Genomic DNA, 27,538 nt, shown 5'->3' on the forward strand with positions numbered 1-27,538 from the left:
GTTCCAGAAGAAGAAAAGAAGGAAAAAGGGACAGAATGAATACTTGAGGAAACAATGGTAGAAAATTTCTCAACCCTATTGAGAGACTTAGATATCTGTGTCCAAGAAGGACAATGTACTCCCATTCAAATAAATCTGAATAGACCTACTCTGAGACACATACTAATCAGAATGTCACATGCCACAGATAAAGAGAATCATGAGAGCATCAAGAGAAAAGAGATTCATCACAATCAAGGGATGCCCAATAAGATTAAGTGCTGATTTTGCATAAAAAACCTTGGAAGCAAGAAGGCCTCCAAAGTTTATTTAAGATACTTCAAGAGAAAAACTGCCAGCAAAGAATCTTATATACTGAAAGATTAGTTTTCAAGAAGGAAAATGAGGGAGTGGATATGGCTCAAGTAGTTGAACACCCACCTCTCCCATGGGAGTTCCCAGGTTTGGTTCCCAGTGCCTCATGAAAGAACAACAACAACAACAAAAAAAAACCAAGCAAAAAAAAAAAAACTAACTCAGGGAAGCTGATGTGACTCAGTGGTTGAGCTCTGACCTCCCACATACAAAACCCCAAGTTCAATCCCTAGCTTCCAATACCTCAAAAAAAATTATATAAAGCACTTTCTCTGATCATAATGGAATAAAGATAAAATAAAAAACAGGCAGAAAAAGTGAAAATTCACACATATAGAGAGATTAAATAACAGACTATTAAATAATCATGGGTCAAAGAAGAAATTGCAAGAGAAATCAATAAATATCTCAAAATGAATGAAAACAAGAACACAACACATCATAACCTATGGGATGGAGCAAAAGCTGTGCCAAAAGAGAAATTTATAGCTCTCAGTCTTTCATTAAAAAAGAAGAAAGAGCTAAAATCAGTGACTTATATACACAGCTGGAAGAACTAGAAAAAGAAAAGTAAACTATGCCCAAAGCAAGGAGAGGTAATGAAATAATAAAGATTAGAACAGAAATAAAAGAAATTGAGAAGAAGGAAAAAACAGCAGAGAATTAACAAAACCAAAAGTTGGTTATTTGAAAAGAGCAACAAAATTGACCAGCCCTTAACTAGACTGACAATGAAAAAAAAAAAAAGAGAGAAGTTACAAATAAATAAAATCAGAAATGAAAATGGGGGCATTATTAATGACCATACAGAAGTAAAAGAGATCATGAGAGGATACTATAAACAACTGTAAGCCAAAAACTCGACAATATAGGTGAAATGTAAAAATTCCTAAGAACATGCTTACAACCTACACTGACGCTAGAAGAAATAGAAGACTGCAACAAACCCATCACAAGCAAAGAGATTAAAACAGTCATGAATCAGCTCCCCAAAATGAAAAGCCGAGGACCAGATGGCTTCACAGGTGAATTCTACCAAACATTCATAGAAGATTTAATACCAGTCTTACTCAAATGATTCCAAAAAATTGAACAAGAAAGAATGCTACCAAACTCATTCTATGAAGACAACATCACCTTAATACCAAAGTCAGATAAAAATATTATGAAAAAAGAAAATTACAGACTCTTTTCCCAAATGAATACTGATGCAAAATTCCTCAACAAAATACTTGCTAATAGAATGCAACAACACATTGAAAGAATTATTCATCATGATCAAGTGGGTTTGATACCAGGCATGCAAGGGTGGTTTGAAACAAGAAAATCAATCAGCATAATACACCACATTATTAAATAAAAAAGAAAAACCACATGATCATCTTGATTGATGCAGAAAGGCATTTGATGAGATCCAGCATCCTTTGTTGATAAAAATACTCTGAACAATAGTTATCAAAGGAAACTTTCTCAACATGGTAAAGGGCATGTATGAAAAATCCACAGCTAACATTGTACTCAATGCTGAAAGACTGAAAGCTTTTTCAGTGAGATCAGGAATAAGGCAGGGAAGTCCACTATCACCACTGTTTTTCAATATAATGCTAGAGGTTCTAGCTAAAGCAATCAGGCAAAAAAATAAATAAAAATAAAAAGCATCCAAATTGGAAAGGAAGAAATAAAACTTTCACTATTCACAGGTGATATGAACCTGTACCTAGAAAATCCCAAAAACTCCACAACAAAGCTATTAGAGCTAATAAATGAATTCAGCAGAGTGGCAGGATACAAAATTAACATGCAAAAATCAGTAGTGTTTTTCTACAACAGTAATGAACACTCTTTGGAGGAAGTCAGGAAAAAATGTAATTTACAATAATGACAAAAAGAATAAAATATTTAGGAAAAAACTTAACCAAGTATGTAAAGCACTTGTATTTAGAATATTATAATACATTGCTAAAAGAAATCAAAGACCTAAATAAGTGGAAAAACATTCCATGTTCATGGATGGGATGACTAAATATCATTGGGATAATGATTCTATGTAAATTGATATACAAATTCAATGCCATCTCAATAAAAATTCCAACAGCCATTTCTAAAGAAATGGAAAACCCAATTATCAAATTTATTTGGAAGGGGAAGGGGCCCCAAATAGCCAGAAACATCTTAAAAAGGTTGAATGAAGTTGCAGGGGAGCAGATGTGGCTCACGTGGTTGAGCACCTGCTTCCCATGTACAAGGTCCTAGGTTCAATCCCCCATACTGCCTAAAAAAAAAAATTAATGAATGAATGAAGTTGGAGGACTCTCATTTCTGGACTTTAAATCATATTACCTAGCTACTGTGGTAAAAAGAAAAAAACAAATATTCATCATGGTACTGGTATAAAGATAGACATATAGACCAAAGGAACTGAACTGATGGTCAGAAACAGGCCCTCACATCTATGGTCAAGTGATTTTTGATAAGGTGGTCAAACTCACACAGCTGGGGCAGAACAGTCTATTCAACAAATGGTGCCAGGTGAACTGGATATTTGTATCCAAAAGAAAGAGAACCCCTAACTCACATCTTACACAAAAATTAACTCAAAATGGATCAAAGACCTAAATGTAAAAGTTGGAACCATAAAGCTCCTAGAAAAAAATATAGGGAAACATCTTCAAGACCTGGTGGTAGGTGGAATTTCTTAAACATTACACCAAAAGCACGGCACCAAAAGGAAAAATGTATAAATGGGACCTCTTCAAACTTAATCACTTTTGTGCTGCAAAGGAATTTGTCAAGAAGGTGAAAAGAAAGTCCACTCAATGGGAGAAAATATTGAGAAACCACATATCCAATAAAGGTTTGATTTCAATGCTGTATAAGGAGATCATCCAATACAATAATAAAAGAGCATGCAATCCAATTAAAAAATGTGCATCAGATTTAAATAGACATTTCTCCCAAGAGGAAATACAAATGGCCAAAAAGCACGTGAAAAAAAAGTTCAGTATCACTATTAGGGAAATGCAAATCAAAATTACAATGAGATATCACCTCACACCTCATTGAAAGCCCATTATTTAAAAAAAAGAAAGAAAGAAAACAAGAGCTGGAGAGGATGTGGAGAAATAAGAATACTCATTCACTGTTGGTGGCAATGTAGAATGGTGCAACCTCTGTGCAAGACAAGTCGGTAGTTCCTCAGGAAGGTAAATGTAGAAATTCCATATGATCTGGCAATCCCTCTACTAAGGATTTATCCAGAACTGAAAACTGTGATGTAAGCAGACTTTTGCACACCGACATTTTTAGCAGCATTTTCACGACTGCCAAAAGATAGAAAAAACCCAAGGGTCCATCTGCCTATGAATGGGTAAATAAAAATCCATACATATGATGGAATACGATACAGCTGTCAGAAGAAATGGAAATGGGACACAGATCCTTGAGGACATTACGTTAAGTGAAATAAGCCAGACACAAAAGGACAAATACTGTATGGTCTCATTAGCATGAACACAAAGAATAAAAACATGGCATTAAAACCTAGACTATAGATTACTAGGAGATCAGATGAGGACTGAGATGGGGTACTAGATGCTTACTGTATGTAGGATATTCAATTAGCTTGACTGTAAATGTGTAGAAACGGATTGAATTGATGGTAATACATTATAGTGAGAATAACTAATACGACTGGTTAATAGATGGAACAGTGGCTGAAAGGGGTAGTCTAAGGATATAAACATTAATTGAAAGAAAGCTAGGGAATAGTCTAGGGACTGAATAACAGTGAACCCAGAGGTGGATATGGATTGTGGTTAATAATACAAATGCAAGAATATTCTTCTATGTATTAGAACAAAGGTTCGTCACTATTATAAGGTGGTAAGAATATAGTGATGCATGGGAAAAATACAATTAATGTAACTTATGTACTATAGTTAATAGCAATATTGTCATATTCTTGCATCAGTGTCAAAGAAGGTACTATATCAACCAATCCAATGTTCACATAGAAAAGGTGGCATTGGATTGGGAAAAGTGGACATGGTGGCTGATGGGTATGGGGAAAGGCAGGAAGAGATGAGAGGTGGAGGCGTTTTTGGGACATGGAGCTGCCCTGGATGGTGCTGCAGGGGCAATCACCGGACATTGTAAATCCTCCCCAGGGCCCACTGGATGGAATGGGGGAGAGTATGGGCCATGATGTGGACCATTGACCATGAGGTGCAGAGGTGCCCAGAGATGTACTTACCAAATGCAATGGATGTGTCATGATGATGGGAATGAGTGTTGCTGGGGGGGGAGAGGTGGGGTGGGGGTGGTGGGGTTGAATGGGACCTCATATATATATATTTTTTTCATATATTTTTAATGTAATATTATTACAAAGTCAATTAAAAAAACTCTTTAAAAAAAAGAAGGTACTATATCAATGCTAAGGGTCAATAATGGATATGGGATCTATTCTTTTGGACTAAGGAAAACACTCAAATTTTTACTGGGGTAATGATTGCAGGACTCTGATGAAATTGAGAGCCACTGAGTGTACACTTTGGATAGAATGTACAAAGCATGGGACTGTGTAACATAGTGAACCATGTGATGGAAGATGAATTGTGGTGAATAGTACAAGTATGAGTGTTCTCTCATGAACTATAACAAATGTACAATACTAATGCATGGTGTTTATAATGAACTATAACAAATGTACAATACTAATGCATGGTATTTATAATGAGGGTGTATGAATACCAAGTGTATGCTATAGGTCATAGTTATTGGTAATTAGTCTGATCATGTTCTTTAATCATCTGTAACAAATACTCCACAACAATGCAAGGCGCTGGTGGAGGGGTGACATATGGGAATTCTGTACATTATGCATGAATGTTTTGTATGCTCGCAACTTCTCTAATTCAAAAAATGAATTTAAAAAATCTGGAGAAAAAAATCCATTGAAGTTGTCATAGAAAGGCACAATGCCTTGACTTGTTGGGTGTAGGAGAAAAATGAGGGCCAGTAACCAATCAAAACCTCCCCTTAAACATAACCTCTCTCCTAATTTCTATTTCCTTCCTTTTCTACCTTTCCTTCTTTTCCCCTTTACCTGCTAGATATTAGCTCTGCTGCATTAATATAGCAAAAGAGGGTATGTCGAGAATCAGACTTTAAGTTTTACAGTTCTGTGTTCTGTCAGTAATCACCTAAATGGTAGAGTTCAGAAATATTTAATGCATAAGGAAAACTCTTTTTTAAAAAGCATCAGAAATAGGATGCTCAAAATATCCCCCTCTCTATCATCACCTCCTCTCTCTTTTCCCTTCTACTCCCTTGATATTTGTTGGCTACCTCTGCTGTGTTATTACTTTTTCAGAGTGCATAGGGAGTATCTAGCCTTGATTATCTCAGCCTTGAGGACTGTGGATTGCTACATCTAAATGCCATGCTCCAGGACAACATTCAAGCCATAGAATCTGACAAGAGGGCATGAACAAGCAAAATTAATACGAATGGGATAGAGGGAGATATAGCACCAGGAGGCAGACAACTCTTGCCCTTTAGCAACAGGCGCTCTCCTTTCATCTCCCTAAATACCTGTTACATCTTTTCTTTTTCTACCTCACTTCTTTTCTCTCTTCATTTTGTCAATGGGCCATGCTCGAGCTTTCTACCTGTATGTCCTGATAAGCTTTCAGGGAACTCATTAGGAGCTAGTCTTGTGGGTGTCTTGCCAGCCAGAAGAACATTTCAAGGTGACTTCCTCTTGGCAGGATTTGTGCAGTTGTGGATGCATTTCATCCAATGAAAGCCATGCAGGTTCCAGTATGAGGTATGCTAGGGCTTATTCCTAGGTATGTCTGCCATAAAATATGGTTTGACTGAAGAAATTTCTAGGTACTCACAGGCGTGGTTGATGTATAGGTAGAGATATGAGTGCACCATGTGCCTATAAAGATGACAATATGTTTATTGAAGAAAAGGACACCAACTGGGAATATGTGGGACCTATGTGGCAGGCAAAACCTCCTGGAAATAGGTGGAAGTGACTGGCAAGGGAATCTGAGCTGGATCCTCTCCCTTGCCAGGGAAGGTTAGTGAGGTTATATCCTGGAAAGATAGTCTTGTGGACAATAACTGGACTGAAGTGCTGAGTCTTTGGCCTTATGGTAGGTTGAATTATGTACCCCCAATAAACATATGTTCTTAGTCTTAATGCATGTCCCTGTGGGTGTAAACTCATTATAAATAGGACCTCTTAAATATGGTTTTAGTTAAAGTGTGGCCCAACTGAATGAGAGTGGGTCTTAATCCAGGTTACTGGGGGTCTTTTAAACAGAAATACCCCATGAAGGATCCAGAAGCAGGAAGTCCACAAGAATCCAGAAGAGAAAGGGAGGGTAGTGCCATGTGATAAGAAAGCCAAGGAACAAGGATTGCCAGCAAGCCAGTATTGTGCGGACTTCTGCTACTGCTGGAGTATAGCCGGCGGATCGCTGCCAGGGGTCGGGCCTACGCCACGGCCTGACCGGGGCGGCAACGGGCGGCTCAAGGCTTGGAGGGGACGCGCGGTCAGATGGAAGAAACCACGGAGACAAGGTCTATGCGCAAGTCTAATTTATTGAGGAAGTACACTTAGTTATATATGGTTGGGTAGAGGGAGGGGTTGGAGCTAGGGCGGGCTGGCTAGGGGTGATAATGGATAGGCGGGACTGGGCAGGCGGCTATGAGGTAAGCAGTGGCTAAGGAAGAAGGCAGATTATATGTTGGCAACGTGGGCGGGACTGGCGGGAAGGACAGCAACAGCTGGAAGAAGATAACAAAGGCTGGGGGAAGGGGTGGAGGGAGGCAGCAACAAGCCAGCACCAGAATGTCACAGTTTTGGGGTAGAAAGCATGGCTTTGCTGACACCGTGATTTTGGACTTCTAGGTTCTAAACCTGTGAATCAATAAATTCCCATTGTTTATGCTAAAATCAGTTTGTGGTATTTGTGATAACAGCCCAGGAAAACTAAAACAGGCCTTAAGGCAGAAGTAAGGTCTGAGATCTTTTCTCTTCCTTGCCTTTTATTAATTCCATATTGCCATTTTAACATACCATAGGTATTAGATAAACAAGAATCTGATGTTTATCAAAGTGTGAGAGGCACAGGAGATACAACCTCCTAGGGCATGCCATTGTCATTGACCCTAGGGACCAGAGTGGTGGCAGAAGTATGCTCACCCTTTTCTTTCAAGGAAATGTTTTCAGCCCTGAGAAACAGACCAGATGACAGAACACCTATCCTTCATCCACAACCAGCAGTCAAGTGCACAGTTGTTAGATTTTCTTATGAAATACCCAACTGCTAAATATGGTTTCTCATGGTAAAGAAATTAAAACTGCTTGGTAAAGTTTCGTCCTTGGCTTTTTAGTTGTATATATGTTTGAAGGGTGGAGTGGGGAGTTGGGTAACAGTTAGGCTTAAACCTAAACTGTCGCCTCTGCTAGGGTTATACTCATACAAGCTTCTCTGCTGATTTTAGTGCAGGGAAGAGAAAATAGGAGAAAACAGTCTTAGATGCTCTCAAGCCTTGGGACAAAACTCATCATAAAATAATAGAGTTCAACCAGTTAGTATTAATTTTAAAATCTTTTTGGTTATCAGAAAGGAGTGAGTGATGCAAACTGATTCTTTTCCAGTCTCCATTGACTCGTATCTCACCTATGAAAAGAAGAGGAAAGGACATCTAAGTAATAACTGAAAAATCGATTTCACTAAAGTATTTTCTAAGACTGTATTTTTACCCATGTTAAAGAAACGTTAAATGAAGAAAAAGGGGTGGGGGTGGTGACTGAAGAAGAACATTAAAGGGGCTCCTGGAGATTGTGTTCAGTTTGTGAAAATTCATCAAGCTCTACACTAAAAAATAAGTACGCATTTCTATATGATTTTTATACTTCAAAAAATTTTAGAATGTGAAAAAAAGAGAAAATTTTAAGACATGGTAGGGAATTGAATAATGCAGGTATATGCATTTACGAAAACTCTTTGAAAAACAAACTCATTGAGTGATGTATTTAAGATTTGTACATTACATTAGATGTAAATTTTACAAAAGATAGGAAGGAAGGGAGGGAGGGAGGGACGGAGGGGGGAGGGACAGAGGGAGGGAGGGAGAACTGCAAATGAACTTTGAACTCCAGTTTCTGAGCTGCATGCTGAAAATCTTTATGGGTGAAGTTTGCAACTTACTTTGAAATGCATCCCACAAATAAAATGGATTGATGGATGATAGAAGGATGAGTAGATATATTATAAAACAAATACAGCAAAATATTAATTGTAGAATCTGGGTAATTCTACACTGTTCACTGTACAACTCTGTCAACTTTTCTGTATATTTGAATTTTTTTATATTAAAATGTGGGGGGTGGGAATCTCAAGAAAGAATGAAGAATTTTTCCCACTTCCTTGTAAGTGTAAATGGTAACTTCAGCCCATTGAGGACACAAACACAGTATAAGGAGACAGGTATGCAGCAGAAGTTGCAGCAATCTCTGGGAGTGGTGTCCCAGAAAACAGCAATGCCCAGTGGAAGCTGGTGGTGCTCAGGTGAAGATAGCTTAGGTGTGAACCTGGAGACACTCCTTCAGGAAGTTTAGATAGCAGAGACATCAGATAGTAACCAGAGAAGGAGAAGCAAATAGTGGATGCAAGGCAGTAGATGTCAGGACACATTTATGGACACATGTGAGGCATATCTTAAGGTCTGTACCATCATGCGCAACGAAGTTGTTGATTTCATTCTTTGGCATTTCTGTAAATCACAAATATTGAAAAGACTCATCACTGGAGTCTGCTATGATTGGCATATTAAGCTAAAGAAAAGGTTTATATGCTCCTAGGTACAGTCAGACTTCTTTCACATTTTCTGGTTACATGAAGTTTTGTATTTGTACTTGATGAAGATTGAAAGTACAAGTAAATGAAACAAATTTAAACATTTGCTTTAAGTTGGTACCTGTGTTTGTCCATGCAGCAGCTACTCTAAATAGAAACATAGGCACTAAAGCAGAAGAACAGATATTTTCTCCATCGTGCCTGTAGTTTCAAAAACATAGCTTCTTACAAATTGGCCCACATCAAAGTTTTCCTGATTGCTAATGAGTGATCCTGGGGAAGGAACTTTCATTTCCTCCCGAGCACTCTAATCAGCAAATATGGTATGTCAGAACACACAACCTCCTACAATTATGATTCCCTTTTGAATGTCTTTCCAGGGTTTTACTGATATTTTGCTGGAAAGAGTCATGCATGGGGGAGCCAACATTACAGGATTCCAGATTGTCAACAGTGAAAACCCTATGGTTCAGCAGTTCATACAGCGCTGGGTGAGGCTGGATGAACGAGAATTCCCTGAAGCCAAAAACGCACCACTAAAGGTAATGTTCCTTGTCACATAGAAACCTTAGGCCAGCTTTTCAAAGCATCTCAGTTTAGCCTTTATATATGTTAGGCTAGGCCATCCTGTGAGCAAGTGGACTTCCCTCGGAAATGACAAGGTGATACTACTGCATTTAAAACTAGCTCCCCAAATAAAGAAGCTGTTGAGATTAAGGTCTTTTAAAATCCACTGTTTGGGAAGAGGTGAGCTTAATTTTTAAATGAATTTCACTTGTCTGCTCATAACAATTTACTGTATTACAAGAAATTGAGATGGGAAAAGACTGGGAGAGGCAGGAATAGGTAAGAAAGATTGATAGTCAGAGATAGAAAATTAGATTTTACATTATTTATGTGATTGCTTTGGGTTAATAAGTTCCATGAATCTCAATACAACTAAATGAATTTGTCTCTAGTACAGAGTATGTGTCACCTATACATGTATTGAATAGAAATATTTTCCTGCATGGAAAAATATCTTTAAAAATAATTAGATTACCTAGGTTGCTCATTTTCATGAAATCAAGATAAGAATATTAAAAGCTGGCGGTGGACTTGGCCCAGTGGTTAGGACGTCCATCTACCACATGGGAGGTCCCGGTTCAAACCCCAGGCCTCCTTGACCCGTGTGGAGCTGACCCATGCGCAGTGCTGATGCGTGCAAGGAGTGCCGTGCCATGCAGGGGTGTCCCTGCGTAGGGCAGCCCCACGCGCAAGGAGTGCACCCTGTAAGGAGAGCCGCCCAGCGCGAAAGAAAGTGCAGCCTGCCCAGGAATGGTGCCGCACACACGGAGAGATGACAACAAAAAGAAACACAGATTCCAGTGCCGCTGACAACTACAGAAGTGAACAAAGATGACACAGCAAGTAGACACAGAGAACAGACAACCGGGGTAGGGTGGAAGGGGAGAGAAATAAAAAAATAAATCTTAAAAAAAAAGAATATTAAAAGCAAAGAGTCATGCTTAAAGTACCAATTTTTCAAATATGTTCCACTATGAATAGAAATAGTATTTTTTAATCATGAATTTTAAAAGACAATAAACTAAGGGAAAGTTATTCATGTTAATGGATCCTTAAATGTATTTTTAAGTAACTCATTCCCTCAGTGCGTTTAGTTAAAAGTCCATTTTCAAATATGAAACTGACTTGAAATTCTTCCTTCCTGCTATAATGGAAGTATGTACCATGACTGTGGGGTCCCTGTGATATAAGATGAGGGATCAGACTAGAGTTTAGACCCTTTCCTTAAAAAAGGAAAGGAATAAAGAGCTCTCTTTTCTCATGGTCCCAAGATATCATCACAAAGGTACGTTATTTTCTTGTCAAGACTAGAATAGGGAGAAAAGGGGAAGACAGGCCAGAGAAGAGACATATTCTAGATAACCTAGGCAGGTCTACCCTGATTGAGTCACATCAGATCATAATTCAAGTTTGACTTTTTATAATGGGTTTGTTCCAGAAAAGTTTGGAGTTAAACATACTTTTTCATTTATTTAAACCACTGACTAGTTAAGTGATACTCTGTGGTTCAGTTACAGTGATTATACATTTTCCAGGACTGTCCCTTTTTAAAACATCTGACCCATAGTCAGATCAGGTCATCCAAATTTGTTTCAGCAAACATGATCATAATCCCTATAATGAATCCTCTTTAATGTAAATCTTTTTATGTAGTAAATTGACACTTATCTTCCCAATACAGTTAGGTGAGCTTATACAAATTTAGATTTTCAGAAAACTGCTTTTGCCACGATTAGTTTCGGAGAGTAATAGGTAGAAGTAGGGGATTAATTTATTCAATATTTTAAGAAGTACCTACAATGTGCCAGACACTGTTAGACACAAGTAAGTAGACAAGGGTAAAAGGATGAAAAGACTACTGCAGAGTGGTTTATGTCAGCTCAGAAGTTGTAAGACTGGTTAACAGAAAGGGAGACAATTTATGATACTTTAAGGTATGCATAATGTAAAGTTCAAAGAAGTTGCTGAGGACTGTTCAGGCTTATAAGTAAAGCCCTTCAAATGACTAAAGAAAATGGAGTATTTAAATAGAGGGTTACAACTTACAGATTATTTTTGCTTGATATTAGTCATTATGGAACCCTTCACTGTATCAATCAGACAAAAATCCCATTTTAAAAATTGATGTACAATATTTTTATTAAGAAATAAAATATTCTAACGATTAAAATCCTGATACTTGATTTATTCTCTATTTTATGAATATTTCCTTTTGGGGATTTTTTTTTCCACGTGCTCACGTATTGGTAAGTAGAAGTCAAATAAAGTAGAAAATTAAATAGTTTCTTTTGACATGACTTGGAAAGGACATTAAGATTGCTGAAAATGTATGCAGTTAGCTGGAAAAAAATCACCCTCATATTGGCTTTATGTAGTGCTAGGATAGGCAGACACAAAGAATTTTCTTCATGAAGGAATATATGCCCTGTTACAGTCATAGTCGATAATTTGCTCCTGAAAGAAAAGTAACATGAGAAAAGTAGGAAAAGTAAATCAATATTTGTAAAGATTACAGTGTATTCACTTTCATTTGTATTTGGGCATGCTATAGAGAGAGAGAGCTTCCCTTAGGACATTTTGCCACATTTGAAAAAAGCCAACAATATTCTGTATTCTACCAGTATTTGTCACTCCTGCAAAACATAGGTCAGCTTATTTTAATCATATTTTGTTGATTCACTTAATGAAAATACATCCACAATTTCAAATTGCAGATAATCAAATCCCTTGTATTAAGTGACTGACCTCATTCCTCATAGAGCAGATCAATCTATTCAAGGAATAGGAAGTTTTTTGCCTGAAAGAGGGAGCATCATGAAATATTGCCTGCAAATTGTCAACATTATCAGATTTAAAACTCAATAACAATTGTAATTTTTTTTACAATTGAAGACCAGCTTTGGTTTTTGTTCTCCCCAATGAAGCAAAACTTGATTTATTCCTGGCCAGAGGTCCTCGTTTGCCAGAAACATGGGCCAGACAGAAATGATTAATGTTTCCCTCCAAATTAATTTCAAACTGTCTAACTTAGCTACTTTCATTTTCCCCTAAGTAAATACCAGATCTGAATCTCCTATTGGATTGCAGTAATCCAATCTTGCTATAGGATATAATGTTTCTTCTCCAATCCACATATGCCATCCTTTAATTTCACACAGATTTCTTCCTCTATAAAGGACCCTGCCTTTTAGCAGTCACTTGCTCAATACAAAACACAGTATTGAGAGCAAAAGATTACCTCGAGCCATTTGACTTTAATAATCTCAACATTTGCACACATGAGGTAATTGGCATCATTCCAGAATGAAACAAAGTCAGGTGTACCCAGAGAGATATCTTGATTCAAATAATTAGGAGAGTGACTTTATAGAGCAAGAGGTGGAGATGAATAAAAATTTTAAGGAACAAGGCAAGTTTTCAGGTTGCATTTTTCATGATCTCTTGTTTTCCATGCATCCATTTCAGTATACATCAGCATTGACGCATGATGCAATACTGGTCATAGCAGAAGCTTTTCGCTATCTGAGGAGGCAGCGAGTGGATGTGTCCCGGAGAGGCAGTGCTGGAGACTGCTTAGCAAATCCTGCTGTGCCCTGGAGTCAAGGAATTGATATCGAGAGAGCTCTGAAAATGGTAAAGACCACAATGGGTTATTGCTGGGGTAGGGTGGGGGGAGGCTTATAGAGACATTTTAAAAATGAGACCTCAATCTTGATCAGAGTCTATAGAATTTTAGAGTGTGTGGAGAGGAAGAACTTGGATCTTTTTCACCAAAATCTAGAAATCTAAACCTAGAGATTCTTCCTTGAAACTTGAAAAGTGGTAATTTTAGGGCAAATGAATATTTAGTTCTGTGCCACACTGTGGGTAGTAAATGGAACTCAGTACCCTCAAAAGTTATGGGTGGAACACGTAAATAGCTTCAAAATTTCAAACTTTCCATAAATATGTTTCTAGGGGGATATTTTAGAGGGAACTTAACTTCAAGGTAGCCATTACAAAAGATAATAACATCCTGTAGCTCAGCAGACAAATATTAGCCTGAATGGACCATGGGACTGAGCCAGTGTGACAAAATTTCTATTATTATAAAGAATATTTATACTATCTTATATGGTGGAATGAGGAACATGATACATTTGTACTTAAGAGGATTTCCCCCAATGCCCTAAGAAAAAGCCTAAAGAAAAGTACAAGGAATCAATGGATAAACAGTCAAAAGAGGTCACTTGTTTTTAGTATTTAATGGGAAGAACATTTAAGGCTTCAAACAGTGCTCTTTGAAGATATTCTGTTATTTACGCTAGGAGCAACATCACCCATTCATTGCAGCTTTCCAAGCAAGAGCTCTTTCCTGAATATTTTGCTTTATGCCACGTGCACCCTCATGCATTATAATAAGTCATCAAAAGTACAAAAATCTCTTATTTTTACTTATTTAATTATCCTGATTTTGGGACACCACAAATAAACAAAAAGATAGGCCATGATAAGATAATTCTGTGCTCAACCCAGCAACGAAGAATTTGTAACACCCTTATAACATATATTATTTCGTATAGTTGGCTCTCTTACTGCTGCCTTAAATTTGCCAAGATGGAAGCATTCAATCGAAAGGAGTTAGTAGCCCCTGTGTCTCTCATTACAAAGTGATATGACTCATTCATCCATCATGCAGATTTTTATGTCATTCATTATGTCAGTTCCCTAACAAATGCCGTAAGTGTAGCTTTATAGAGGTAACACTGAACAATTCTGAAGAGCAATTAATTAAATTCAATCTTCATAGCAGTTACAAGATTTGTATTGTCAGGTGAAACATAATGAGTGGATATACAACTCCTTCAGAGTGAGTCAAAAGGAGTTTTCATCAACCAAGTCTCAAGGGGCAAGTGCCAGGATCTCTGATTGACTCCCCATTCTTGACACAAACAACTACCTTCCCCAAATAGAAAATTGGCTACAAAAATGAATACAAGAAACTACTTTGGCCAGAAAAAAAAAGCAGATTGCATACTATTGCACAGAAAAGTTTCAATATGTCTAACTCACTGAAAAAGGGCAAGATATAAGTCATAAAAGTGACCTTCTTCTTGAGGTCCTAATGATCAAACATTCAACCTATTGCTTCAGATAGGCTGAAAAGGATCAACATTTTCCTAAAGTAAAAGGTACCTTGTGATAAATACTTAGTAAAATTCCACTATTCAGAGAGACTGCAAGAGAGGCTGTTCTGAAATACTGAATGTTCGATATATTAAAAGAAATCCCTTTATTTGAATTCATTAAAAATGAGATTGTTTGATGTAAAAGAATCCCTCATTGTGACTAACACATAGTTGTTGATCAATAAATCATTCCCTTCCTTCAAAAAAACTGGCAAGCAAAATCTTTGCTTGGTAGAGACTCCTAAAGGGTTTGTTTTAATGAATAAATAAGTACACCATTCATTAAATAAATATTTATCTAGCACTTACTACTATGTATCTGGCTCCATAATAGTATGCAAAGAAGAAATAAGTTGAAGGACATTTGCATTTAAATCGTTAATATGTACATGGTCTTAAAACTATTTGCAAATTGGATAATCATTCTCAGAATTTGCAAATAGTGCAAAGATGATTCTCAGCAGTCTACTGAAATACTACAGATTCTAAGCCCATAAGACTTGTCCACTTCTTCAGTAAACATTTCTTGAACACCTGCTCTATTCCAGACACTGTATTAATTGCAGAGAATACAGAAAAAGAATGTCTCTCATCTCGAAGTCCTTCCAATCTAGTAGGGGAGATAGAAATATATTAACTATATTAATATATTAATTAATTTTGATAGAAATATGTTAATTAATAACATAATTAAAATGTTATGGTTAAGTTCTACCTGGAATACTATAGGAGCCCAAAGAACAAACACCTAAGTGAGACTAGGATGGGGATGGGGAAGGATTAGAGAAAGGATTTCCAATGGGATGATGGGAAACTGTCACTGAATTTCAATAGCAGACCACATCCTCAAAAATAGACTTCTTTCTGAGTGGTAGTCCAATTCTACTTTTACTCACAAAAGTTCTCTGAATCTAGATCATGGTACAGTTTGTATATTTCATTCGGATAGGTTGGGTCTTTAGAAATGAACAATTCTTGTGGTACTTAAAGCTCTTTCTATTTCCAGTAATGAAGAATTTCATTAGTAAGTATCTATGCCAACGTCTCTATCCTGCCTAACTCCTCTCCTTCAGTGTTCAAATTATAGAGTAAAGAACCCTTCTTACATCACAGTATACATCAATCCCATCCTACTGGATAAGTAAGCCCTATCTTAACAAAGGTCCTTTTCTTTCATAGAATCATGACATCACCTTCTCTGAAAGCCTGAGTTAACAATGGTGCTTAGGTTTGTCAGGTCAGTAGGACAATCATTTTGTCCTCAGTAAATCACATTGGACCATTTCTCCCTCAGCAGGAATTCCACAGTATCTCCTGGTAGTTAATTCCACTGGTGATGAGCAAGCCTCCTTCCCTTTAAAAATATTCCATAATATTTGACATCAATTTTCCCTTTTGCAACACATGCCCATTACTCCTCTGACTTGCTTAACAGCTTGTCACTTCCAGTAAGTAATGAAAAAGTATTCCATCCTTTCATTCCAAGAAAACAAGACAGATTCTTCTTTGAAGCAAAGTTCTTGACTCTTTCTCACCAGATGAGTAACTTGAGTGGTTAATAATAATAGCTTATATTTATAGTGAGCCTTTCATCCAATGCCCTTGCTCTTTGAAAGAAGAAATCTTTCCACCCAGCAGAAATGACCTTTTAGTTCATCATACTGGGGCCAGGCCAAGGAAAAATTTTGGCATACATAAAATCTGTAGTTAGCATGCCAAACAGGTGTCCAGGTTATTCTAGTACCTCCCTCTTTTTTGTCTAGTGTTCCATACTTCATACCCCTTAGAATTGACAAATTCATCAGTCTATAAATCATCACTCCATGTCATATCATCTCTCTGCTATCTATATACAGCTGGTCATGGATTAAATAAAATTAAATAAGAGGGAAAACTCATCCCTGTTACTATTGTAGCTGGTAAATGAGTAACCCAAGAAACAGAAATAAATTCACTTTTTTTCTTTTCTCACTAAAAGTTTTTATTGTCGTGATATATATACACACAAAACTCCTCATTTTAATCAATTTCATATGTATAATTCAGGTGTATTAATTATATTCACAATGTCATTCTACCATCACTACCATCCTTACCAAAACTTTTTCACCATCCCAAACAGAAACTCTTTACCCATTTATCTACTTTCTATCTCTAAAAATTTCCTTATTCTAGATATTTCATTTAAATAGAATCATGCAATATTTGTCCTTTTGTATTTGACTTATTTCACTCAACATGATATCTTCAGGGTTCATCTGTGTTGTAGCATGTATCAGAACTTCATTACTTTTTTGACTGAATAATATTCCATTGTACCACATTTTGTTTATCCATTTATATGTTGTTTCAAACTGGGCTATTGTGAACAATGCTGCTATGAACAAGAGTGTACAAATACCTGTTTTCAATAATTTTAAATATATACCTATAGGTGGAATTGCTGGATCATATCATAATTCTATGTTTAACTTTCTGAAGCACCACAAAACTGTTTCCCACAGCAAATGCAACATTTTACATTCCCACCAAAAATGTGCAAGAATTCCTATTTCTCTGCATCCTCACCAAAGCTTGTTATTTTCCATTTTTCAATAGCTGTCTTGGTGTTAAGTGGTATCTCAGTGTGGTTTTGATTTGTAGTTCTCTAATGGCTAGTAATGTTGAGCATCTTTTCATGTGTTTATTGTTCAATTGTACATCTTCCTTGGATAAATGTTTATTCAAGTCCTCTGCCCATTTTAAAATTTGGTTGTTTGTATTTTTGTTATTGAGTTGCATGACTTATTTATATATTTTGGATACAAATCCTTTATGAGAAATATGAGTTGCACCTATTTTCATCCATTCTGTTGTTTCTCTTTTCACTTTTTTGATAATGTCCTTTGATGCATGAAAGCTTTTAATTTTGATGACGTCCCATTTATCTATTTTTTTCTCTGTTTTTCATGCTTTTGTTGTCATCTCGATGAATACACTGCATAACACAAGTCCTGAGGGTTATCCTCTATGTCTTCTTCTAAGAGTTTTAGGTTTTTAGCTCTTATAATTTAGATCAGTTATCCATTTTGAGTTAATTTTTATATATGGTATGAGATAGGGGTCCAATTTCATTATTTTGCATGTGGAAATCCAGTTTTCCCATCACCATTTGCTGAAGAGATTCCATTTTCTCCTTTGAGTAATCTTTTGACCCTTGTAGAATAACAATTGGCTAGAGATGTATGGGTTTATTTCTGAACTCTCAATTCAATCCCATTTCCTTATTTGTCTGTTCTCATGCCAGTCCACGGTATTTTGTTCACTGAAGCTTTGTAGTAAGTTTTGAAATTGGAAAGTGGAACATTTGTTATTTTTTCAATATGGTTCAGGCTATTTGGGACCTTTTGCCATTCCGATGCATATCATGTTTGCCTTTTGCATTTCTACAGAAAAGACTGCTGGAATTTTGATAGGAATTGCATTGAATCTGTAAATTGCTTTGGGCAGTAAGGACATCAAAACAATATTACATCTTCCAATCCATGAACACAGGCTATATTGCCATTTATTTGTGTCTTTAATTCCTTTCAGGAATGTTTTATGTCTTTCAGTGTACAAGTTTTTTAGAACTAAATTCATTTTAATTAATATAAATAATTATTAACATAGCTAGCAATTATTGCAATGCTTACAACATGCCAGGCACTGTTCAAAACATTATATATGCATTAACTCAGTTAATCCTTCCAGCGACTCTGAAGGATAGATACTACTAGGATTTCCCATATTACAGATTAAGACACTGAGGTAAAAATGCATTAAAGAATATGTCCAAGGTCATATAGTTTGTAAGTGATAAAGCCAGGATTTGAATCCAGGAGCTCTGAAGCTCATGTTACTGAAACCAGACTATGTTCAGATATTGGGAATACTATGGTAAGACATAGCCCCAACCCTCAAGCAGCTCACAGTTTAGAATAGTTCATTATCCTGTTTAAGGGAGTAGCCTGAAGAGTTTTCTTAAGAAGGGACTAATGATAGAAATTTCAGGCACTTGAAGAAGTGGTGGTAAGACCATCATTGCATTATATAAGTAACTGCTTATCACACCCACTCAAAACTTCATAACTTAAAGGTATACCAAGAAAGCACTGGGGAGGAAGCAAAAATCTGTTCAGACTTAATCTAGTTGATAACGCTCAATGATAAGATAAAAGTTCTCCACTGTCTCCAAAATCTGTCAGTGGACCTTATCCCAGAGATCTATAAATAACATGATGCTATTTTTAAATTCTACATTTTCCCTTTCTATCAGGTACAAGTCCAAGGAATGACTGGAAATATCCAATTTGATACTTATGGACGTAGGACAAATTATACCATTGATGTGTATGAAATGAAAGTCACTGGCTCTCGAAAAGTAAGTTACCAAAACAGCCAAAGATAAAGTCTTTCAGTAGATGATAGCACTCAGATGCAAAAAAAAAAAAAACACAAAAAAAATACAGGTGTTAAGAAAAAACATATGGAAAGAAAATCCCCACACATCATTTCTGTCTATCCTTTCAGTGAGGAGTATAGATATGATGCACAAAGTGGTTTGTGGTCAAAGTGTTCCATCTACATATTTATTTTTCTCTGAGACTCATTCTATAAAAGTGGTAGACTAACAACTTATTATCAACTTCCTACATTAAAGGTAAGGAATCATGTATTATTTCAACTGCCGAGGTACATATGTTTTTGGCAGAATAATTGAAGAATAGGTATCCTTGTTAGTCAGCAAAAGGAGTGCTGATGAAAAGTACCAGAACTCTGTTGACTTTTATTTGGGGTAGGAGTTTACAGTCAGAAGGCCGTAAAGACTCCAACTCAAGGTACCATAAGAGGTACTTTCTTACCCAAAGTCATTGGCGATGTGTTGGGGCAAGATGGCGGGTGATGTCTTCTTTATCTGAAGGCTCTATGATCTTGGCCTCTTCCAATCTCAGCTGTAGGCTGGTATAAGACTCATCTCTCTCCCCAGGGTTAATTTCTTTCCAGGCTCAACCACTCAGTCCTCTTTACAAGGTCAGCTGTAGAGTGTCAATCTCATCTCTCTTCCTAGGGCCTCTGCTATGTCTAATGAGTTGTCTCTCTTCCTCTATGTTTTTCTTCTCTGTGTGTTTACTTCCATGTAAGCATCTGTTTTATCCCCAAAGGGACTGGAACTCGACACTGAGTCACTCTCTAATGACATGGCTGAATCAGAGCCATGATCTTAACATAATTTAATCAGATGTCTCAGCTGAATCTAATACAATCAAAGGGTTATCATGCCAGAGGAACCAATCAGTTTACAAACATAGTCTATATTTCTTTTTGGAATTCATAAATAATATCAAACTGCTACAGTATCTTTCCCCTTGGACAGCTCAGCAACCAAAAGGACTCTCTACAGAAGAACTTTGTAGTGACCACTTTGCCTCTATCATACTAATAGTTAAGTTAGATACGAAGTGGGAATTTTGTATATATTTGATGTAACCCCACAGAAATAAAATATCTCATGTCATTTTTATAGGATACTCACTGGTTTCCCACCCCTGCCACCCAGCTTTCAAGAAAAGTATTTTTCTGTTATAGGAGTTTAAAGGGGGAAAAAAGCCAATCATCCTACCATGGGTTAAATTATTTTGTAAAGTACTGATAGGGGTGAGGAGGTGTAATAGGGTTCTCCAGAGAAACAGAACAGATAGGATATTTATAATTATATACATAAATATTAAGATGTTTATTATAGGAGTTTGTTCACTTGACCATGGGAATAGGCAAGTGCAATTTCCGTAGGGCAAGCCACAAACTGGGAACTACAATGTATGTTTTCAGTGAATTGCCCAGAAGAAGCTGAGTCACTGAAGTAGAGATAGAAATTCTTTCTGGCTGCTTAAATCATCAGTTTTCCCTTTAAGGATTTCAATTGATTATATGAGACTTCTCTCATTACTGAAGGAAGTCCCCTTTGTTAGCTGTAGATATAATCAGCCATAGATGCAATCAAGTGACTAATGATTTAAATCCACGAAATACCTTCTCAGTAACAATCAGGACAGTACTTGCTTGACAAGACAACTGGACACCATAACCTAGCCAAGTTGACACATAAACTTGGAACCCAAATACATCTTAAGCCATGCTTAATCTTTAAATGAAAATAATAACAGTCATACTTTTGCCTAACATAATTCAACTGTCCTACATGCAACTGAAACATACTAACCCTTCCCTGCAAAAGAAGGTGCAAGTCATTGGGTAATATTCACTCTTAAACTTGTAACTTAAATACTATGCCATAAAGTTAATGCAACTCATGTTATATGATAAGGGAATAAGATAGGGATGAAAACAAAGATATTTGCTATATGTGTAGATGCAAACATATTCATAAGAAAAAATAAGAAAGAAATACTCATAACCATTGCAGTCCACATTTCTGCAACTGATCATGTGCTCATAGCTTTTTTTATAACTACCTTCTACTTCCCATTCCATAATCCATTTACTCTCAGCTAGCACTTCAGCTAATCATAGATCTTTACCTGATGAAACAACCCAGATCTTCATTGCTGAAGTTTCTGGGCCATTAGTGGGTCCTGTCTGGGTTGGATTATTGAAGTTTCCCGTTGAATTTAATTACAGAACATGGTAGTATTAAGGGACACCTTAAGAAATTGCCAATATTTCAGTCAAACTCTTTTTTACCTCCATTGTGTGGCAGCCCTATTTTCCCTTCTTAATTAACATTAATCACCCCAGTCATTATAATTATTTCCTTCTTTGTCTTTTTTTAAAATTTATTTTATTTATTTCTCTCCCCTTCTCCCCCCATTGTCTGCTTTCTGTGTCCATTCACTGTGTGTTCTTCTGTGTCCACTTGGATTCTTGTCAGTGGCACTGGGATTCAGTCTCTTTCTGTAGCATCATCTTGCTGTGTCAGCTCTCCATGTGTGAGGCACCACTCCTAGGCAGGCTGCACTTTTTTCTCATGGGGTGGCTCTCCTTACAGGGTGCACTCCTTGCGCCTGAGGCTCCCTTTTGTGGAAGACACCCCTGCGTGGCACAGCACTCCTTGTGCGCATCAGCACTGCGCATGGGCCAGCTCACCACATGGGTCAGGAGGCCTTGGGATTGAACCCTGGACCTCCCATGTGGTAGGTGGATGCTCTATCAGTTGAGCCAAATCTACTTCCCTTCTTTGTCTTTTGATTCAGAATCATGAGGAGCCCAAAGTGGCTGGGCAACAGTCTTAAATTCAAGTTCAATGGAATGATTGTTATGTCATCTCATGGAAGCTCAACTCCTTTTGGAACACAGAACAAATGGTCATAGGGCCATGAAGCAAAAATTTTTCTACTGGATTACTATGGATAATAGTGAGTGGTGTTACTACCATTTCCACTCCTCGGCCCTTGGACCTATGAATCCTGCCTATGGGAGAAAGAGAACTATGGAATGGATGGTGATTTAGAGTACTTATAGTCTTCTAGAGAACATTGTCCCAGTCCTGTAAGGTATTGTCAGCCAGTTGGTGCCATAATTGAGTATTCAAAAGGCCATTCTACTGTTCTGTCAATCCAGCTAGATCAGTATGATGGGGATCACGGTAAAAACCAGGGAGTTCCATGAGCATGTGCCCATTATGACACAATTTTCTGGGAAGTGGGTTCTTTGGTCAAAATCAGTGCTATGTGGCATACCATGATGATGAATACAAATTTCTCTGCTTCGAAGTATGTTAGTCTTGGCAGTAGCATTTCATGCAGGGAAGGCAAATCTGTATCTGGTGTATGTGACTCTTCTGGTAAGAACAAAATGCTGTCTCTTCCATTATGGATGGAGTACAATGTAGTCAGCCTGCCCCCAGGTAGCTGGCTGAACACCTCGGGGAATGGTGCTATTTCAGGGAATGAATGTTGGTCTCTGCTGCTGGCAGACTGAGCACTCAGCAGTGGCTATAGTCAAGTCAACATTAGGGAGTGGAAGTCCATGTTGCTGAACTCATGCATATCCTCATCCATACCAACATGGCCACTTTGTTCATGAGTCCAGTGGGAGATAACAGGAGTACATGGGGAAACAGGCTGACTGGTATCCGCAGGTCATTTATCCACTTGATTATTTAACTCTTCTAAAGTCAGCATTTGATGAGCATTCACATGGGACACAAATATATTCATGTTTTTTGCCCATTCAGAAAGGTCATCCACATACTTCTGTGTCACCAGTTTTCCAATCATGTTCCTTCCAAGTCTCTGACCATCCAGCCAAACCATTAGCCACAGCTCATTAATCAGTGTACAAACATATCTCTGGCCACTTCTCCTTCCAAGCAAAATGAGCAACCAAATGCACTCCTCTAAGTTCTTTCCACTGAGAGGATTTTCCTTCACCACTGTCCTTCAACAGACAATTCATGATGGGCAACTCAGGTCTCATGGTAACTTGATGGCCCATAGTTAAGTGTCCAGTCTCTGTAAAGACCCAGTAGCATGCAAAAATCTTATTTCGCAAAAGGTGAGGATTTATTTGCAGAGGATGATCGGGCTTTGCTCAAAAATCCTAAAGGTCTGCACTACGATTCTCCTACACGGGCCTACCATAGGCTCCAAACAGCTTCTCTATTTGCCAATGAAATATTTAGTATCATTGGATCTGCTGAATCATATGGCCCAAGTGGCAGAGCAGCTTGCCTGACTGCTCTACTTCTTGCAGAGTCTCCTATTGTTCTAGTACACTAGCAGCACTTTAGGTCACTTGTAACACCCTCAAATTAAGAATGTGATACCCCAAAATCCAAAGATTCCAACAAGGCATTATGCCTCTTTTTTGGTTGTAGGAGTGGCCAGACACCCTTAGAAGATGATGCCACCTTAGAAGGGATATCTCAATAAGCCACACACCACTAGGCACCTAGAAATTTCACTGAGCTTGAAGGTCTCTGAATTTTTGTTGAATTTATCTCTGACCCTCTAACACTCAGATGCTTTAGCAATAAATTTAGAGTAGTTGCTACTTCTTGCTCACTAGGTCTAATCAGCATAACGTCTTCAATATAATGGACCAGTGTAATGCCTTGTGGAAGAGACAGGTGATCAATATTCCTGCAAACTAGATTATGACACAGGGCTTGAGAGTTGATGTACCCCTGAAATAGAATGGTGAAGGTATATTGCTGGCCTTGTCAGCTGAAAGCAAAGTGATTTTTATGGTCTTTACTAACAGGTATTGAGAAAAAGGCATTTTCCAGCTAAATAGCTGCATACAAGATACCAGAGCATGTGCTGATTTGCTTAAGTAATGGTACCACTTCAGGAAAGTCTTCTGCATTTGGAATCATCACCTGGTTAAGTTTAAAATAATCCACTGCCATCCTCCAAGAGCCATCTTCTTTCTGCACAGGCCAGATAGGAAAGTTGAATGGGGATGTGGTACGAATCACCACTTTTATATCCTTCAAGTACTTCCAGGAATGCAGTATATTCTTAGTTTATTAATTGGGATGCAGATGTGGCTCAAGCAATTGGGCTCCTGTCTATAATATGAAAGTTCCAGGGTTTGATTCCTGGGGCCTCCTGGTGAAGGCAAGCTGGCTCACATGGTGAGCTTGCCCCAGTGGAGAGCTGGCTCATGCAGAGTACTGGCCCACATGGCAAGCTGGCCCTAGCAGAGTAATGGCCTGTGCAGGGATGCTGGCCCATACTGGAGTGCCAGCCTATGTGGCAAGCTGGCCCAAAAGGGGAGCTGGCACAGCAAGATGATCAATGAAAAGAGACATAGAGGAGAGACAATAAGAGATGCTGCAGACCAGGAAAGTGAGGTGACACAGGAGATTAAGCACTGCTCTCCCACTCTGGAAGGTACCAGGATCAGTTACCAGTGCCTCCTAAAGAGAAGACAAGCAGATAGAGAAGAACGCACAGCGGATGGACACAAAGAACAAACAACTGGGGGGGGGGGGTAAATAATTAAATAAATCTCTTAAAATTTGCTATTTTATGTAAGAGTGTTTTAGTGGCATCCACTTGAACTTCCATCCATTAATAGACCTCACTCTTCAATTCAGAGAACCAATGTAGGGGTTATTCCAGTTGCCGAGTATGTTTATTCCAATTATGCATTCCAAAACTGTGGAACAAACCACAGAACAGGTTTGGGGTCCCAACAGACCCACTGTAAGATAGACCTGAGCTAAAACTCCATTGTTCACCTGACTTCCATAAGCCCTTCCTCTGAATAGTGGACCATTGGTGATATTTTGGGTGTCCTGGAATTCATAGCAGTTCAGAGCCATTTTATAATAATCCCTGAAATATGTGATGATTTCCTTTCCCCAAATGCACATTCACCATGGTGAAGGGTCATAGATCCTTTTGGGGAAGGCTAGAAGAAAAATTAAGAGTATAAAATTTTGACAGTGTAACTGGGTCCTTCTCCAAGGGGACTTGACCTTCCCTTCATTCAAGAGATTCTGGATCTGTAAACTGTCTCAAGTCTGGAAATTTATTAAGCAGTCATGGTGCTATTTTTGTGCGTGATTTGATTTTTGTTCACTTAGCCTATAATTTTGTTTATATGGATCAGGAATTTACTAGACACCCATCTGTTTTACTTCTAGGTACTCCATGATCAACTAGTCACCATCATAGGTCTCTGTGAGTCAGAGTATTTTGATTACTGCTTTAACTCTGCTGTCCATTATTTTACACCTTGTCTTTCTTGATTAAGTGCTGCCACTTGACTGTATTCTGATTACTGCTGTGACTCTGCTGTCCATTAGGGAAGCCACATCCACCTTGTATTTGATGATTAAATGCTGCCACTTGGCTACTGCCAATGTGGGGTCAGATCATTCCGTTTGTGTTTTAGGGTCCAACTTCAGTGGCAGCAGTTCCCACAGTTTCTACAGTAATACCTACAGAGAATAGCAACATCAGAGCACTTCAGGGATGATGGAGCTGCTCTCAAAATTTTTTTCCTCAAGGTTCTGGTTAAAGGAGTGTCCTCTGTATATTCCTTTGCGGAGGAAGACCTCCTTTGAGGAGGTCTTACATGATACATCTACTCTAACTTTGCAGTCTTTCTAAGCCTTTGGATCCCCTCATCTACATTATTCCAGGGCAGTTCTGACATTTCCACTTCATTTGACCTTTTTATCTGTGTTTTGGCTAACCACTGAAACAAGCTGTTAGAGACCTTTCTAACACCTTGAGCTATAATACTGGATATCTACTTAGTGGGCCCATATCATAAATTCAGCCTGATCCAACTTTATATTCCTTCTACCATTACCACACAAACTTAATAATGATTCCCACACATATTCCCTTATTTTCTGTGTATATAAACTGGAAAAATCAAGCAGTATTTTTTGGAGTATGGCACACCTCCTTATGGATCACACTTTATATTCAACTACAGAGTTGTGAGGGCTGTTTCCTCAGGAGAAGAAGTTACAGGTTTATCAGGCACATCAGGGTTAATCTCCTCAGATAGAAGTCAGGTGGCTGATTCCTCAGGGCAGACCATTATAGATTTACTTGGCAAAGAAGACTCAGCAGAAGCCAGGGTTTCAATGTTCCCATCATCATTATTATCAGTCCATATGTCCCCATTCCTATTTTCAGGACCCCATTCTTTTCCAGTCAACATGCTCAGTTTAACAGCAGGCACTGTGTAAGGTTGGGAGTTCAATTTACTTTGTAATTCCACCACTCAAGTGATGAGACACTGAGTTTGGTTTTCAGAAATCTCAAGTCGGTGGCTACAAGAAATAAGTTTCTTTCATAGCATACATATCAAATTTCTTGTCCTTCATGTGGTGCCTCAGCTGAGAATTTGAAGCCGTGAGCTCATCTCTTTCTTTAACAACTCTATCCAGGATAACATCATTATACTTTTTATCCAGCCAACATCATTATACTTTTTAAATCCACAAAGCTCTCTCTTATGGTGCCAAATACACTGCCACACAGAGCATTGCCTCTTAAAAGCATTTCAGTAGCAGTATTCAATGTTGATATTTTCCATATCTTCAATGTCAGTTCAAGTCATGAATTATCATTGCCATCTTGATCATTATAAATAGTGTCATTAATGGCTTTTAATCTAATCAGATTAAAGAATTAATCCCAGAAACCCCAGAATCCACTCAGAAATCTCATCCTTAAGATTCTGTTTCTTAAGAACCTCTCTTGGTTACCAAAATCAGTATTAGTGTTCTCCAGAGAAACAGAACCTACAGGATACACACACACACTCACACACACACACACACACACATCATGTATGTATATTAATACTAAGAGATTCGTTATAGAAATTGACTCATGTGACCATAGGGATTGGTAAATCTGAATTCTGTTGGGCAGGCCACAAATCGGGAATGCAAATGAAAGTGCACTTCCCAGAGAAGTTGATTGACTGATATGGAGATAGAAATTCTTCTTTCTGACTGCTGAAATCATCAGTTCTCCCTTTAAGTCCTTCAACTGATTAGATGAGACTTCTTTCATTGCTGAAGACACCTCCTTTGTTCATTATAGTTGT

The 27,538-nt window shown here is 37.8% G+C and overlaps 1 protein-coding gene across 25 annotated transcripts in view; it reads left to right on the plus strand.

Annotated features, from left to right (window-relative positions):
• GRIA3 (glutamate ionotropic receptor AMPA type subunit 3) overlaps positions 1-27,538 on the plus strand; it is a 375,939-nt gene that overhangs the window by 231,103 nt on the left and 117,298 nt on the right. For all 25 annotated transcript variants that reach the window (XR_011647907.1, XR_011647905.1, XR_011647906.1 and 22 more), the window contains 3 exons: positions 9,617-9,778; positions 13,269-13,436; positions 19,269-19,373. Coding sequence is in view for 20 of the 25 variants with exons in the window: in XM_071213071.1 (XP_071069172.1) it covers positions 9,617-9,778; positions 13,269-13,436; positions 19,269-19,373 (435 nt within the window). In the remaining 5 variants the exon portion in view is untranslated. The remainder of the gene's footprint in view (positions 1-9,616; positions 9,779-13,268; positions 13,437-19,268; positions 19,374-27,538) is intronic.

The sequence above is a fragment of the Dasypus novemcinctus genome, chromosome X, assembly GCF_030445035.2.
Source record: "Dasypus novemcinctus isolate mDasNov1 chromosome X, mDasNov1.1.hap2, whole genome shotgun sequence".
Classification (NCBI taxonomy): Eukaryota; Metazoa; Chordata; class Mammalia; order Cingulata; family Dasypodidae; genus Dasypus; species Dasypus novemcinctus.